The sequence below is a fragment of the Scyliorhinus canicula genome, chromosome 14 (assembly GCF_902713615.1).
Source record: "Scyliorhinus canicula chromosome 14, sScyCan1.1, whole genome shotgun sequence".
Lineage (NCBI taxonomy): Eukaryota > Metazoa > Chordata > Chondrichthyes > Carcharhiniformes > Scyliorhinidae > Scyliorhinus > Scyliorhinus canicula.
In genome coordinates this window covers 47,106,199-47,123,037 of record NC_052159.1, presented here as the reverse complement: position 1 = coordinate 47,123,037, position 16,839 = coordinate 47,106,199, and the positions used below count along the sequence as shown (strand labels likewise).

Genomic DNA, 16,839 nt, shown 5'->3' with positions numbered 1-16,839 from the left:
AGACATATATTAACAGTTATAAAAATGGATACTTTGCCGTGAGGTAATAACATAAGAACATTATTGGCGGCACGCTGGCACAGTGGTTAGCACTGTTGCATCACAACGCAAGGGACATGGGTTTGATTACGACTCGGGTGACTGTGTGGAGTGAGCACTTTCTCCCTGTATTTGTGTGGGTTTCTCTGGGTGCTCTGGTTTCCTCCCACAGTCCAAAGATGTGCAGATTAGGTCGAATGGCTATGCTAAATTGGCCCCAGGTGGAGTTATGGGGATAGTGTGGGATTTGAGCCTAGATAGGGTGCTCTTTCAGAGGGTTAGTGAAGAACATTAGTGAACCAGACAAGTTTGTTTTATGGCAATCCAGTGCTCACATAATCATTATTCTCTGTGCTACAAGTGGCAAAATCCTCCTGTTCTCAATTGTTGCTTGAGCCCACTAACTCTATACTCAAAATGCAAATTAAATATGCTGTTTACATTTGCATCATCCATTTTATAAAACAGGCTCTCCTTTTTTATTATAATTTTCAACACTTTTGAGCTGTTAACTCTCATAGTGAAGCAAATGGCTTAATTTCTGTACGGTTTTTAATCTACCACTTTTGAATACTCTGCATAATACAAAGGGGAAAATGTAAATTTGCGACAGCCCAGTCTTTCAGCAATGACTGAACTACAACAGAAGAAAAATCAAACTGTTTCAATTAATTGCAACCCTTTTTTTATGTTAGCAGCTTAGACAGTCATTGATTAGCTTAGTGGTGAAAAGAAAACATTCAGGGTCCAATGAGACCACTGCCTTGATGGTCAATACAGCAGAAAAATTACATTTGCACATCTTCATTCTTTGGAATACTTTCCTCCAGTGATGATACGGCAGAATGGATGCTGCTACGCTCCTAAGATCGAATACGTAGGTTTTTATAGTTTGAATTGTTTTTGCACACCTTAAAGTTATGATAAAGCTAAGTAAAAACAGAATAAAACAACAAATTAGTGATCTGTCATATATCGGAATGAGTCTCAGAGTAAGGATATATATAAAACTATATGATTATAATATATCACAGCTTGTAAATGAAAACTAAAATGTTGCTCTTGCAGAAGTGTAAAACAGAACAAGTAGTAACAGGGTGAGGTATTAGCCATGAAGTGACAGCAGTGGCTTGGTTGGTAGCCCTCTTGCCTCTGAGACAGAAATTTAGAGGTTCCACTCCAGAGGCTTTGTATTTAAACATTGCAGGGGCAGCACAGTAGCATTGTGGATAGCACAATTGCTTCACAGCTCCAGGTTCCCAGGTTCAATTCCGGCTTGGGTCACTGTCTGTGCGGAGTCTGCACATCCTCCCCGTGTATGCGTGGGTATCCTCCAGGTGCTCCGGTTTCCTCCCACAGTCCAAAGATGTGCAGGTTAGGTGGATTGGCCATGATAAATTGCCCTTAGTGTCCAAAATTGCCCTTAGTGTTGGGTGGGGTTTCCAAGAGCCGGTGCAGACTCGATAGGCCGAATGGCCTCCTTCTGCACTGTAAATTCTACGACTGGAGGCCAAAATCCAGGCTGATACTCCGATGCAGCACTGAGAAAGCACAGCGCTGTTTGCCGTCTTTCAGATGAGATGTGAAATCAGCTTCCTCAAGTGGACACAAAGAATTATATGGCATGAATTAAAGCACAAGAATTATGCCCAATGTTGTGGCCAATATTTACCCCTCGTTTGTGGGAGTTTCGTGTGCGTAGAGTGGCTGCTGTAGAAAAGACTAGTTCAAAATGAATTAATCGAGCGAGGTAATGATCAATCCATTTGTCAGATAATTGTAGCAATTTTTATAAAGTAAGTTCTTGCATCTGGACGCAATATTGTCAGCTTTGCACCTGAATCAGAAAGTTGTGTGTTCAGTTGTCACAGCACGGTTTGAGCAGGTTAATTTAGACTGACACTTCAGTAAAGGATTATGGGAGTTGTTGGAGGGTTCCTCTTACTGCCTGTGCGAATGGGCATTAAAAATCCCACTGAGCTTTTTGAAAAATTGGCAAGTGAGTTCTCTTGGTTCTCTGCTTAATATTTATCCAATATAGCTAAAAACAGGTTAACTGATGACTTATCTTATTTACTTCACGTGCGACTTTGCTGTGCACAAATTGATTGCCATGTTTGGCTACATAACAATAGTGACTCTACTCAAAAAGACACTCATTGGTTGTGAAGTGCTTTCAGATGTCTCAAAGATATAAAGAATGCTGTAAGAGATACATTCTTCCATTTCTGGACAAAAACCTTTATATCAAGCACAGTAATTATGTTATCAGTTCTTCCAGTAAGACTATGTTCACTTACAGCTACTTCAGCATCTGCAAGCTGCTTTTCAAAAATAGAGACTAGGTCTGAAAATACGAGTCTTTTTCCTGGATCAAGAGCCCAGCAGGACTGTATCACATTGTATCTGTGAAAATATAGAAATGTATATGAGGAAGTAAGAACAGTAAATAACAGAACTGCAATGAATGTTTTAGAAATAAATTCAAAAGTTCCAGATGCTTTGAAAATGATTATACATTATTGTCTGTGAATGACGACTAAGGAAGAGTGAATTAATGGGCACATAGAATCGAAAGTGTTAACATCAAACACATTTCTTCATTTCAAAGTATTTTTTTAACGTTTTGCAGGTGATTCCTGCAGCATACACCAGATCTCGCTGACAGTCAAGTCATAGACTTCTGCCACTGCAGCTGTTAATCAGATACGAGACTCACTTGGACAGCTCAACCTCTTAAATCTCCTCCTCCAAAGAATACCAGCTTCCATTTTGCACCAACCCATAGAATTTATAGTGCAGAAGGAGGCCATTCGGCCAATCGAGTCTGCACCAGCCCTTGGAAAGAGCACCCTACCTCAGCGCACACCTCCACCCGATCCCCATAACCCAGTAACACCACCTAACCTTTTTTGGACACTAAAGGCAATTTATCATGGCCAATCCACTTAACCTGCACATCTTTGGACAGTGGGAGGACACCGGAGCACCCGGAGGAAACCCATGCAGACACGGGGAGAACATGCAGACTCCACACAGACAGTGGACCAAGCCAGGAATCGAACCTGGGACCCTGGAGCTGTGAAGCAAGTGTGCTAACCACTGTGCTATCGTGCTGATTGACAACTTGCCAGAAACATCGTATGAATCCATGCCCTCCTACCAGACCGGGGACATCATATATCGGTGACTTTATTCAATTGCGTTTTGATTATTTTCTTCAGAAGATAAGTCCAAGAGCAGGTGAAATGTATATCAACAGAGTAAAACTTGCTCAATGGTTCAACCTCAGCTTTCTGGAGGAACGCAAACTGGAGGAACAACATCTCATCTTCCAGTTAGGCACGCTACAGCCTTCTGGCCTGAACATCGAATTCAACAACTTCAGATGATCAGCCCCTCCTCGACCCATTTGTTTTCATTTCATTTTAACTGTCTTTTACCATTTCTTTCTTTCTTAATATACATTTAACTTTCCCCCCCAATCTTATCCACCTTTCCTACACCTTTCTCCTCTTTGCTTCCCCCTTCCCCTCCCCCCACACCTCCAGTTCATCCTCTGATATTAGTTTCCCTGCTGTTTGACCTTTCACATCTTTTGTCCTGTCTGGGGACTGCCATTAGCGCTCTTTCCCCTTGGTTTCTGTGGCCATTAGCACCCGGTGTCCCTGGGTTTCTGTGGCTATGACTCATCTTTCATTCTCACGCCACAGTATAAATATTTCCCACTTTCTCTGTCTGTTAGCTTTGACAAAGAGTCATCGGACTCGAAACGTTAGCTCTTTTCTCTCCCTACAGACGCTGCCAGACTTGCTGAGATTTTCCAGCATTTTCTCTTTAGTTTCAGATTCCAGCATCCGGAGTAATTTGCTTTTAACCTCAGCTTTTTTTTCTTCCCCCCTCATCTTAAATTCAGACGTCAAATTGAAAGCCAGGAAACTTACATTTCTTCAGTAGCATAAAATGGCTGATCCATTTTAAATCCACTCCGAATTAGCTTGTAGAAGTTTGTATCTACTTGAATTCCAGGATATGGATTGACACCTGAGCCGATATTGAAAATATGACATTAGGCATGCAACAGAGTAGAATTAAAGGGGCAATATTTGAATTGTCATGAAAAATTAACCATTACCAAGTGAAAATATTTCCCATAATAAGATTCCATATGACCAGACATCACTACGAATTGTGTAACTGCCTTCAAACAAGCTTTCAGGTGCCATCCACTTGACAGGCAGTCGTGCCTAAATTTTATTGGGAACAAAAGTTAATAATTAAAATATATTACTTATGTATAGACTACTCTCAGTAATGTATTCTCAGTATAATGAGAGGCACTATAATGATTTTTTTCTGTGGCAGCAAATGGGAAGCTTGCCAAAGTCAATAGCCTGAATTTTCACTGTGTAAGGATGGCTTGGGTGTCCATTCCTGGCCTTTCTGATTGTCAAGAGTGCCTTTAAAGGTTGCGGGCTGGTTCCTGTTAAATGCCCGCATTCGACACTCTCGACCTGGCCGACTCCATTGTGGGGATAGGCAGCATTTCCACGATTTTCACGTAATCGGGGCAGATTTTTAAAGAGTTGTGGTTGACAACTCCTGAAGGGCCATGAACCACATCTCTTTGAAAACCTGGCCCGCTCAATGAAAATTGTGGCCCCCTCAGAGGAGTTGTGAACCTTAGTCTGCATGAGGGGACTTTTTAAAAGGCAAGTTCATAAGGTCCTCCTCATGCCCCCTATGCCAAGTTACAAATTTCAAATTAACTCGCATGGGCCCTCATACCCACCCCATGCCGAGCTCTGCCCTTCCATACACACCCTAATTCCTCTCATGCCTCCTTTGCCAAGGTATGGCACTTCCATGCCCATTAATTCACTGTACATTTTCTAGGACCATGAACTTTATGGTGTATAGTGGTATTTGTGAAAGGAAGCTTTGGAAAACGTAATTGATTCTTTTCTCCTATGTTAAAAAAGTCTGCAGTACAGCCTAACAGAAAAGGCCCTTGAAAGTTTCAAAAACCACAATCCTTTGCAACCACCTATCTGGGGTAAACAAACATTGTGAAATTGAGAGAAGAAATCACAGAGCCTAAGTTCTCAATCAAACAATATTTCCACTGGGGAGGAGGTGTATTGGTATTCTAATAGTTGTCTGGCCTCTCAGTCAAGCATGCATAATGAACTTGCAACATAGAACAAGGGAGGACAATTGTGGTAAGGCTGGGGGAGGGGGGGAAGAGTTGTTGGTGGAATTCTACAGTCAGGGTAATGGCAGTAATATTTGAAGCGTGACTGGGAGTCCTTAATGCTTACCTGGCATTAAAGATGAAGGTCAACACAGAAGTGATAGAAAATCTTCTGTTATTGGAAAAAGAGCAGCTCCAAGAAATGGTATGGATTAAAACTGACATAGAGGGTGGGGTTCTCTAACCCGCCAGTCCCGCTTTCTGGCACAGCATCTCCCTGCTGGCAGCAGGATCCATTCCAGCAACCAGCCAATGGGATCCTCCATTCCGGCAGCCAGCCAATGGGATCCTCCATTCCGGCAGCCAGCCAATGGGATCCTCCATTCCGGCAGCCAGCCAATGGGATCCTCCATTCCGGCAGCCAGCCAATGGGATCCTCCATTCTGGCAACCAGCCAATGGGATCCTCCATTCCGGCAACCAGCCAATGGGATCCTCCATTCCGGCAACCAGCCAATGGGACCCTCCATTCCGGCAGCCAGCCAATGGGGTTTCCCATTGTGGCCATCCCATGCCGTCGGGAAACCCGCGGGGTGGGTGTACTGCCGGCAAAACGGATGATCCCGCCGATGGAGAAATCCGCAACAAGTATTTTCGAGGTAGTGCAGAAAGAATTTCAAGTATTAGACACTAAATTGCAAAACAAGATCTTAAGAAAGTAATCACAATGGAACTTTTTATAATCTTGGCCAACATTCCTCCCTTTGACAACACTGCCAAAAATATTCATTGGTCACTAATTACATGACTATTTATGGGATCTTGTGTGCAAAATCAATGCTGCATTTTCCTACGTAGTATCAGTCAATGCACTTCAATGTAATCAATGGTAAACAAAATTCTTTGAAGCATCCCTGAGTGACATACTACACTACATAATTACAAGTCTTGTTTTCTACCTATAGAAGCAACGGATAATCCAGCAGAAGCGATTTGGATCAGATAACCATTCCTGTTAAGTTACATGGGGTATTTACCGTATCCTAGGAAATCAGAAGGTGATGTAAAGAGCAGAATAAGCTAAAGGACTATTGTAACGGAAGTATGGACTGGATTAATAACAAAGCTTGTGATCTGAAATTACATAAGTAATGTTATTCTCATGTTTATCCAGTAAGTGCTTCAGCATTTTGCCAGGAAGGTAAGGAAGCTATGTGCAAAGTCTGAAACTCTAACAGAAAATCAGATTCTATCCTAATCTTACTTGGAAGATGCGACAAAGTACCACTTACAAAGGAGCTGGAAGAAGCAATAAACTAAGTTAAGATGTACCTCAGGTTGAGTTTAAGAGGTCAAAATGGCTGTATAAACACCAAAAGGCAGAAAGATCCCGTTTGAGAATTACTTTTAAAAAAAGAATTAATTAAGGCTAAAGCAGACTTTGATAAACCAACTTTAGAGTTGAGAGGATAACAAGAGTGAATGTTGGACTGAGAAGGTAACTATGAAACTGAACTTAACAACGTGGACTTGTACCTCCTGGAGAGATGCAAACTTAGGGGAAATTTGGTTCAAGTTTTGAGAACCGTCAAAAAGCATGATAATCATGAAAAATAGTAGCATGTTGAACATGGTGACGTCTATTAAAAATAGAGGACACCAATGAAAACTTTGGAAGGGGAAACTAAGGTCAGATACCTGGAAGTTTTGCTTTATCTAGGGTGAGATTTGGCGACCCCCATTGCACACGGCCCGAACCAGGACGTAATAGGTGAATTGTGTGAGAGCCCCAAATTGGGCTCCGCGCTGGGACCGGGCTGATTGCGGATCACCTGACTTGCTCCTCCCGGCATGATATGGATCTCACCCTCGCTGGGCGAGATCCGGATCTACATATTTAAATGAGCTGAACAGCTCATTTAAATACCCGGACACCGGATTCACCCGGCACCCTGGACTGAACGGTCATACCTGCAAAACCTCGCATGTGCGCCATTTACTACTGGTTCACACAGAACCTTGGGGGAGGTTGCAGGCCATTGGAGACCGCCAAATGGCAGGAAACAGCACCCTAGCAGGCCCCCTGGTACTGGGTCACCTTGGTGCTGTCAGCCGAGCGCCCTGCAGTGCCACCCAGGCATCCTGGCAGAAATCGCTCTAAGTTTGGCCTTAGCGAGGAGGAAACCCCTAAGGCCAGAAAAAACAGCAAAGTGCTGTTGAATAGTGGGTTGTTTCCCAGTGCTGCAGTCATCGAGAAATACCCCACTAAACACGCCCAAAATGGAGGGTGCGATTCTGCCCCAAAATTTCTAAGTTGATTTATGGCGGGTTTTACTGGAGTTTCCTGCCGGGTCTGCTGCCGGGTTTCCCACTGCTATCCAATGACACTTTGTCACTTTTCTGGGCCCAGGGGAGTTTCTCACCGGTTTAATCCACACTTAGAATTTTTTTTAGCACTGGGGAGCTGAACTCCGGGATCGGGCTGCCAATTTGATTTCTAAGTGAGCTTGTGTGTCCCCCACTCCCCCTACCCATGCACAATATCACCCCCCACACATATGGGCACTACCCCACATTCCCCTAGTGAGGGCACCATGCTATGGGGTCCCTGGGGGGCCCCCTCTTCTGGACCCCCAAGCCCCTTACAGCATCCCCTCCCTTCTAGGACCCCCTCGCATCACCCTCCAAATCTCCTGGAGGTCCTACTTACCTGCCTTGCACTCGCCCACCCTTCAAACCCACCTTCCACCCTTGTTTCATGTACATGGCACCATTGCCCCCTGACCCTTGACAGTGCCACCCTGACACATGGGCACCCTTACACTGTGACCCTGGCACCCAGGCAGTGCTCCTGCCAGCTTGGCAGTCCCACTTGGGCACCTTGGCAGTTCCAGGGTGGCAGGGCCAAGGTGCCCACGTTCCAAGGGGGCAGGGGGCCAACCTGCACTTACCCTGACCACCCAGGGATCTCCGGTGGCCCGGGAGACCCCCCCCCCCGGGTGCTGTTCAGCCTGATCCACAGTTGTGTGGACCAACAGTGATCAGTGCCCGACTGCAGCCTCCCTGGGGAGGCCAGGGAATCGAGGGAGGCTGATAGATGCTGGGCAAATAGATCATAAGTAGGTTTACGACCTTCGTTCGTGAGCATCATTCGGACCCACCCATTTGGGGCACGGTTCTGACTCCGACTTCTCGCAGAACTCTGGATTTCCCAGGGAATTGGAGGCCCACAGGTGCATGCCTTTGAGGCAGGGTCGTACCCTGGCACTGCTGGTGCCACCCAGGCAAACTGGCACTGCCAGTCTGGTGCCCTGACAGTGCCAGCTGGGTGCCAGCCTTGCACTGATAAGGTGCTCAGATGACACTGCCAGTTGACAGAGGCACTGCCAGTGTGCCAGGTTGGCACTGCCAATGTGCCAAGCTGGCATTTTTTGTGTGCTGCCGATTGGGCTGGAGGTGTCCTGCACAGGTGTGGGGAGGTGCAGGGGTGACCGGGGCCCTCCCATAGTGCGTTGGGGCTTGAGGGGCGGTTGGGGTCGCCTCGGAGATCGGGACGCCATTTTAAAATGCCATGTGGTGCTCTCGGTGCGTTATATGGGCTATGTGCGGCCTTGGCTACGCGTTCCCCGCTGAGGCCTTTTATCTAATGCAGGTGGCATTTTGTAGCCGTGTTTCTCGGCGGGGCGAGCACTGTGAAACTCGCGGCTAAATGTGCTCGCTTTGGGACTTTGCTCCCGTATAGTTACATTGCGCGCTGTATCACTGTTAAGTCTTCCTTTACATATCCTGGCAAAAATCTGGAATTCCCCATGTGAAAAACTGTCAATACATGTTTGTGTCACACTTCTGTATTGGTAAACTAAGCCGAAAGTAATAGGTTAACAGAATAGGAACTGCTCACTATTCTCTCAGTATTACATGCTTCAAACTAGACACTGAGAGAGTGAGACATGCTTTCCTGAACATTATTTATGAGTTTGGTAACCCAAGGATTCCTAGACTTTCTTGAAGTACAAGGTGTTTCCATGTCTGCAAATTGATTACCAAATTCATCTTTACAAACTCTGTAACATTTCTATTGATAAAATTGAATACCATGTGATTTATAAAAGTGTTTGCGACATGTATAAGAATAACTGAAGTGATATTTTTCTTATTGCACCATAAATGACAGATGTAATACTTTAAAAATGGAGACTGAATTATGTCTATCTCTACCTTTCAACTGAGGTGCCTTCTCTTCCTATGTGCACTGCAGATTAACTAACATATAAAAATCTTTACAGCTTCCTATTTTTCACACCTATTACCAGTTGCCATGAATACGTTATGCTTTTGTGACATTTAATAAGATTGTGCTTGGATTCTCCACTTTGCGATGCCGGAACACAAATCACGTGCAGAGAATCACGGCGTTTCAGAAAATCGCGATTTGCACCCGGCACCGATTCCAATGCCATGCTCTGGTCCCACCCTGGGGAAGAGGATGTCCTTCCTCTCCGCACTCACATGGAGCTGACATCCACCTCGGGCTCCTGAACCGGGGTGAGGGGGTAGGTCTTCTGTGAGCCATCTTCATGGCTGCGGTGACTGTGTGATAACTGGTGCACTTAAAAACAGGTCCAGCTGTCAGGCTTTTAGACATGAATTCTGGTCCCAGTGGTTAGAATTCATGCCGGCAGAGTGCTGTCCCATTAGCATGTCCTGACTCACTTACCAAATAGCACCCCCAATGAAAGTGCGAATTGCACGATATTCAGTCCTGGCAGCAACACTTAGGGCGTGATTCAGTGGATAAATGTTAAAGTCCGCTTTGGGGCATGTTTGGCGGGGTGTTTCTCCTGGTGGTGCAGAGCCAAGAATCACCCCACTATTCAATGAAAGTTTGCATTTTGTTTGGCCTGAGCTCGCCAGCAGAAACGGCTCCTCATAGATCGGGGTGCCAATTGGAACGGCAGCTCCGATCTCCACCCTCCCCTTTCAGGCCCCCCCCCCCCCCCCCACTATATTGACTCCCACTTTACCACCCCCTCCCCCAACCTTGTTGAGGCCCCTGCAGCCCCACTAAAATGGGCAAGGCCCACCCCGGGTCCGATCCCTGGCAGTGCCACCAGGCACCTGGCACTGCCAGCTTGGCCTGGGGCAGTGCTCCAGGCACCCCAGCAGTGCCACCCTGGCCCAGCGAGGGTGGAGCGAGTCAGGTGACTTAGGAGCGGCCCGGCATTTTAAGGAGGTCCACCTTCTTTCTTCAATAGTGGGCCAGTGATGTTGAGTGCCTTTTCAGTGTGGCGCCCAGATATTATGGGTGACTATACACCATCCGGCCTGCCCATCATGGAATACTGTGCAAAATAGCAAAAAATTTTACTAAATGGCTTAGAGGTGAAACCTTAACAAATTCTGCTAAATTAAAAGTTTTCAACCAATTTTCCTGAAAACAAAATTGCACATGAACTTTAGTAACCTGTGAGATTGTCACTAGAGGTGGGAAAATGAAAAACAGGCATTATGGTAATATGCCCGCTTTGGGGCTCTGCTGGGATTCGCCCGGTGTGCCCAAATCTGTGTCGGGCACGACTTGATCGCTGATGCACGCCCTTAGTCTCCCAAACAGATATTCCAGCCATTGCTTTCTCTGAACGTTCTAAATAATTACCATAATGCCTGTTTTTCATTTTCCCACCTCTAGTGACAATCCGGGCAACATGACGGAGCCCTACAGGGGCCCGGCGCTGAGGAACATAGGCCACCCCCAGAATGAGCGCACTCGACGATCGGTAGCCCCCGATTGCGGCCTGGCCACCGTGGAGGCCCCCCCCTCCCGGAGTCGGCTCCCCCACAGCCAGAACACCGAGGCCCCGCCAGGTAGGACCATACATGAATGACGCCGGCGGGACTCGGCAGAACTCGTTGGGCACTTGGCCCGTCGAGCACGGAGAATCGCCGTGTGGACCGCTTTCAATGGCCCCCGACCGGCGCCACGGTGACTGCGCCGGCGCGATTGCAGCCAATTCTCCGGTCACCGGAGAATCGGCGGCCCAGCTTCGGAGCAGACGACTTGGCGCGGGCTCGGAGAATACCACCCAAGACATTTTCAAAGAGAGAGACGGGAAGGTCAGAGAAAGGGAAACATGGGACAGATGGAGGAAAGATTAGGATGTCGGAGAATGGGGGAGCAACATGCAGAAGGGGAGATGGAAAAATAAACAGCAACATATGAGTGAGGAGCATTATGGGAGAGACTGATTTGTGAAAGACATCGCAGAGATGGGGCAGAAGGACATTTAGACAAAGAAAAACATATATAGAGTGTAGAGAATGATATCAGAGATATGATGGACAGTGAGGGACATACATTCATGTATTCAGGATGTCTCGAAGCACTTCACAGCCCATGAAGCACTTTTGAAGTACAATCACTGTTGTAGTGCATGGAAACATGGTGGCTAATTTGAACACAAAAATCAATGTGAAAAATTGATTAATGACATGTGATAGCTGAGGGATGAACTTTGGATTCTGTGATAAATCTTCCGCTCTTGTTATATGTGCCCCTAAATGGATAGGTGAGAACAGTTTTAAAGACGCTGAGAGATAAGGGTAGTACATTAAGGGTGATACAAATCAGTGAAAGAGGCAAGAGAGCTATAAACAGCTATGTGGTTAAGAAAGAGCAATCAATGCAAAGAAAGAGAAATCAGAGAACAGGGATCAACAATATCAGAAACAATAGATCAAGTAGATAAACCACGAGGAAACAGAGACATTGAGGCAGAGGCCAAAAGATCTAGTAGAGGGAAATAAAAAGAGGAAAAAAGGGAGAGAGACAGATATATCAGAGACAGACATACCTGAGAGACAGATATATCAGAGACAGACATACCTGAGAGGCAGAGACAGACACATCTGAGAGACAGAGACAGACGTACCTGAGAGACAGAGTCAGACATACCTGAGAGACAGAGACAGACATACCTGAGAGACAGAGACAGACATACCTGAGAGACAGAGACAGACATACCTGAGAGACAGAAACAGACATACCTGAGAGACAGAAACAGATATATCTGAGAGACAGAGACAGACATACCTGAGAGACAGAAACAGATATACCTGAGAGACAGAGACAGACACATCTGAGAGACAGAGACAGACGTACCTGAGAGACAGAGACAGACATACCTGAGAGACAGAAACAGACATACCTGAGAGACAGAGACAGACATACCTGAGAGACAGAGACAGGTAGATTAGAGAAACAGATATAGCAGAGAGACAGATACAGATATACCTGAGAGTCAGAGACAGATATACCTGAGAGACAGAGACAGACGTACCTGAGAGACAGAGACAGACATACCTGAGAGACAGAAACAGACATACCTGAGAGACAGAGACAGGTAGATTAGAGAAACAGATATAGCAGAGAGACAGAGACAGGTATACCTGAGAGACAGAGACAGACATACCTGAGAGACAGAAACAGACATACCTGAGAGACAGAGACAGACATACCTGAGAGACAGAGACAGACATACCTGAGAGACAGAGACAGACATACCTGAGAGACAGAGACAGACATACCTGAGAGACAGAACAGATATATCAGAGAGTCATAGACAGACATACCAGAGAGACAGAGATATATATTAGAGAGATAGAGACAGAGATATATATTAGAGAGATAGAGACAGACATATCAGAGAGACAGAGATATATATTAGCGAGATAGAGACAGACATATCAGAGAGACAGAGAGATATATTAGAGAGATAGAGACAGACATATCAGAGAGACAGATACAGGTATATCAGAGAGTCATAGACAGACATATCAGAGAGACAGAGATATATATTAGAGAGATAGAGACAGACATATCAGAGAGACAGGGATATATATTAGAGAGATAGAGACAGATATATCAAAGAGACAGAGAGATATATTAGAGGGATAGAGACAGACATATCAGAGAGACAGAGAGAGATATCAGAGCAATAGAGACAGACATATCAAAGAGACAGAGACAGACATATCAGAGAGACAGAGAGATATATCAGAGCAATAGAGACAGACATATCAGAGAGTCATAGACAGACATATCAGAGAGACAGAGAGATATATTAGAGAGATAGAGACAGACATATCAGAGAGACAGAGAGATATATCAGAGCAATAGAGACAGACATATCTGACAGGCAGGGACAGACATATTAGAGAGATAGAGACAGACATATCAGAGAGATATATCAGAGCAATAGAGACTGACATATCAGAGAATCATAGACAGACATATCAGAGAGACAGAGAGAGATATCAGAGCAATAGAGACAGACATATCAGAGAATCATAGACAGACATATCAGAGAGACAGAGAGAGATATCAGAGCAATAGAGACAGACATATCAGAGAGACCGAGAGATATATTAGAGAGATAGAGACAGACATATCAGAGAGACAGAGACAGACATATCAGAGAATCATAGACAGACATATCAGAGAGACAGAGACAGACATATAAGAGAGACAGAGAGATATATCAGAGCAATAGAGACAGACATATCAGACAGGCAGAGACAGACATATTAGAGAGATAGAGACAGACATATCAGAGAATCATAGACAGACATATCAGAGAGACAGAGAGATATACCAGAGCAATAGAGACAGACATATCAGAGAGGCAGAGACAGACATATCAGAGAGATATATCACAGAAATAGAGACAGACATATCAGAGAGACAGTGTGAGAAACATGCAAGGGACATGGGGCAGAAAAGTCACACGTCTATGAGTAATAAAGTAAACTGTGTTCACGGCAACCATAGGTGTTTTCCTCAGCTCTGTTACCTTGAAGAGCAATTTGTTTATTTCCTTGAAAACTTGTTGACGGGTCATATTAGCAATATTATCCTGCATTTCCTTTTAGTTACTAACAGACATATTATGCATTTCCAGCAGTTTCAGTTTTTATTTCGGATTACCAACATTTATGTACTTTTTTAAAAATGTTCAATAAGAACATGTATTTGCCTTGATATATCCAGTGATCTTACCGGTCCATAGCTGGGCAAATCAGAGAGGCCAAAGATTTAAACTTCAGTTTGTGCTGAATTTGTTAATCTTAACGGAGTCAGTGACAATGATTCAATGTTACTGTTGGATTAGGGAATAGATAACTAGGGTTCCTACTTCTGATTGCTAGCCAGCAACCATTAATGGAAGGGTGTGCAAACAATTATAACCAGGGCAATAGCAGATTAGTCTGTTAAATACTTCTCCCAATTTACTTTGTCACAGTAGCATTGTGGATAGCACAATTGCTTCACAGCTCCAGGGTCCCAGGTTTGATTCCTGGCTTGGGTCACTGACTGTGTAGAGTTTGCACATCCTCCCCGTGTGTGCGTGGGTTTCCTCCGGGTGCTCGGGTTTCCTCCCACAGTCCAAAGATGTGCAGGTTAGGTGGATTGGTCATGATAAATTGCCCTTAGTGTCCAAAATTGCCCTCAGTGTTGGGTGGGGTTACTGGGTTATGGGGATAGGGTGGAGGTGTGGACCTTGGGTAGGGTGCTCTTTGCAAGAGCCGGTGCAGACTCGGGCCGGGTGGCCTCCTTCTGCACTGTAAATTCTATGAAAACAGAAAGGAGAATTGCAAGTGTTGTATAATGGATGGCTGATCTACCATTATCCATATTATGTTCAAATTACTCACAATATGTGTGGATAAATCTAGAAGGAGGTGGCAAAACATGTACATGGACTTACATTGCCTCTGACGACGTAGTTAGAGTCTTGCATGATGTCCCTGGCCAATCCAAAATCACATATTTTTGCTACTTTCCCATGTGTCACTAACACATTCCTAGCTGCCAGATCTCTGTGAATACACTAGCAAAGATCAATGATTAACTTGCATCAGTAATACAAAGCCACAACTTTGAATATTTGGTCCAAAGACTTTTCAGGTAAGCTTACACTTTGTGAAGTGAGGAATTCCATCCCTTTGGCAACTTGATAGGAAAAGCTGAGAAGATCATCAAATGTAAGAACGTGTATATCTTCATCTTCGTATCTCCTGGTATTCTGATAGTTAATTTCTATAGAAAGGTCCAAAATGAGTCATCACAGGTATCCGACATTCATGAAACCTCTTATAAAGTCCTCTATAGGTAATAATCTGCACTTTATGTTTTATTGGAATCTTTATATCGTAAGTGTTAATGGCCACAGCTATTTGTATTGAAGAGGCAAAGTTGGAGGATTACCCTGTATTAGATCATTGGATTTTTGCTTTATATTTGAACTAGAGTTAGATGATTAAGTTTGCAAATGTTAAAAAAAATGAGTATCTACAAAATAAATATCAACCTTTTGAAATGTTCTCATTGTTAGTGTAAATTTTCTGGGGTAATAAAATAAAGTAAGTAAAGTCACCGTAGTCCCAGATGGCCATAGGCTGCTTTCCTCTTTGAAGGGGAGAGCTGATTGGTGGTGATTTAACCTCAGGTGAGGGAGAAGGTTGAGGAGGCGGGGCCTTCATGAATAACCTCAGCCGGTCTGGGAATATGAACCCGCGCTATTGGCCACGTTCTGCATCACATACCAGCTGTCCAGCCAACTTAGCTAAACCGGCCCCAACAGTGACTCTATACTCGGAAATAATCTGCATATATCACTGTTTTACACCAATTATTCTCTGTGCCAGCTTTCCGAGCTCGTTTCACATATCAGTGCATCTACCTACATCTCAGACATGGAAGAAACAGCCTGATATAATGCTTCTCCCTGGTCAGTTGATATATCTGAATTGTAAATCATTACATAAAGCACGCAGATATAACATCAGATATCACATTGAGCAATAGTGGTGGCTCCCTCCTGAACTGCATAATATGCCAGAATTAACTCGCTATATTTGCAGCATACAGAGTACTAACCTCACCTATGTTTTTTTTTCCTATATGCCCAAGTAAACAAAAGATCAGTTACTATACAGTTTCTAATCACATTTGCTCTGTTTCTCAATATTTATTATTACAGTAACAGAGAATCTGTGGCTCAAGAATTGCTCTGTTTCCTGCATACAAAACTTCTCACCTGAGGTTAATGGGCATGTTAGTTCACCCTCACAGAACAGCAAATCGCAATCACTCTTTTCTGATAACATCCCAGCATCAGGCTCTCTATTCATTGGTACATAAGTTTCATTTTGCAGAAAGTTTTTAGTTTTGTAGCTGCTTTGAGAGAACAAAGATACAAAGATAACAGGTTCAATTCCCACTTTAAAAGCTTTTCCTTATAAAAATAAATATTTACATATTTATATCAGGTGACAGACTAAACATTTATTATTGCTTGTGATTATTTTTCACAATTGAGCAGTAAATCTGAAAATAAGGATGATCTTGTATGATACTGATTTAAATGTTCTGTTTCATTGACTGGTTAAAGCAGTAAATAGCTGAGTTGGACAGAAGGGGCAACAATTACAACACTATAATTGGCCTCAGCCTTTGGACATAGAGGAGAAAAAGGCCGGAATTCTCCAGCCATTGGGATTCCCTTTTTCCCATAGGCAGCGCACCCCTGCCCGTGGGTTTCCCGGCGG

At 44.3% G+C, this 16,839-nt stretch overlaps 1 protein-coding gene across 3 annotated transcripts in view; it reads right to left on the bottom strand.

Annotated features, from left to right (window-relative positions):
- Positions 1-521: 521 nt before the first annotated feature.
- flt3 (fms related receptor tyrosine kinase 3) overlaps positions 522-16,839 on the bottom strand; it is a 119,017-nt gene continuing 102,699 nt past the window's right edge. The window contains exons 19-25 of one of the 3 annotated variants that reach the window (XM_038819015.1): positions 16,329-16,468; positions 15,207-15,328; positions 14,997-15,119; positions 4,175-4,286; positions 3,984-4,083; positions 2,340-2,445; positions 522-968 (exon numbers count right to left, since the gene is read on the bottom strand). In XM_038819015.1, the coding sequence (XP_038674943.1) occupies positions 903-968; positions 2,340-2,445; positions 3,984-4,083; positions 4,175-4,286; positions 14,997-15,119; positions 15,207-15,328; positions 16,329-16,468 (769 nt within the window). In that variant the 3' untranslated portion in view covers positions 522-902. Of the gene's footprint in view, positions 969-1,781; positions 2,446-3,983; positions 4,084-4,174; positions 4,287-14,996; positions 15,120-15,206; positions 15,329-16,328; positions 16,469-16,839 lie in introns of those variants that run through there. The other 2 variants (XM_038819013.1, XM_038819014.1) reach the window with 2 other exon arrangements.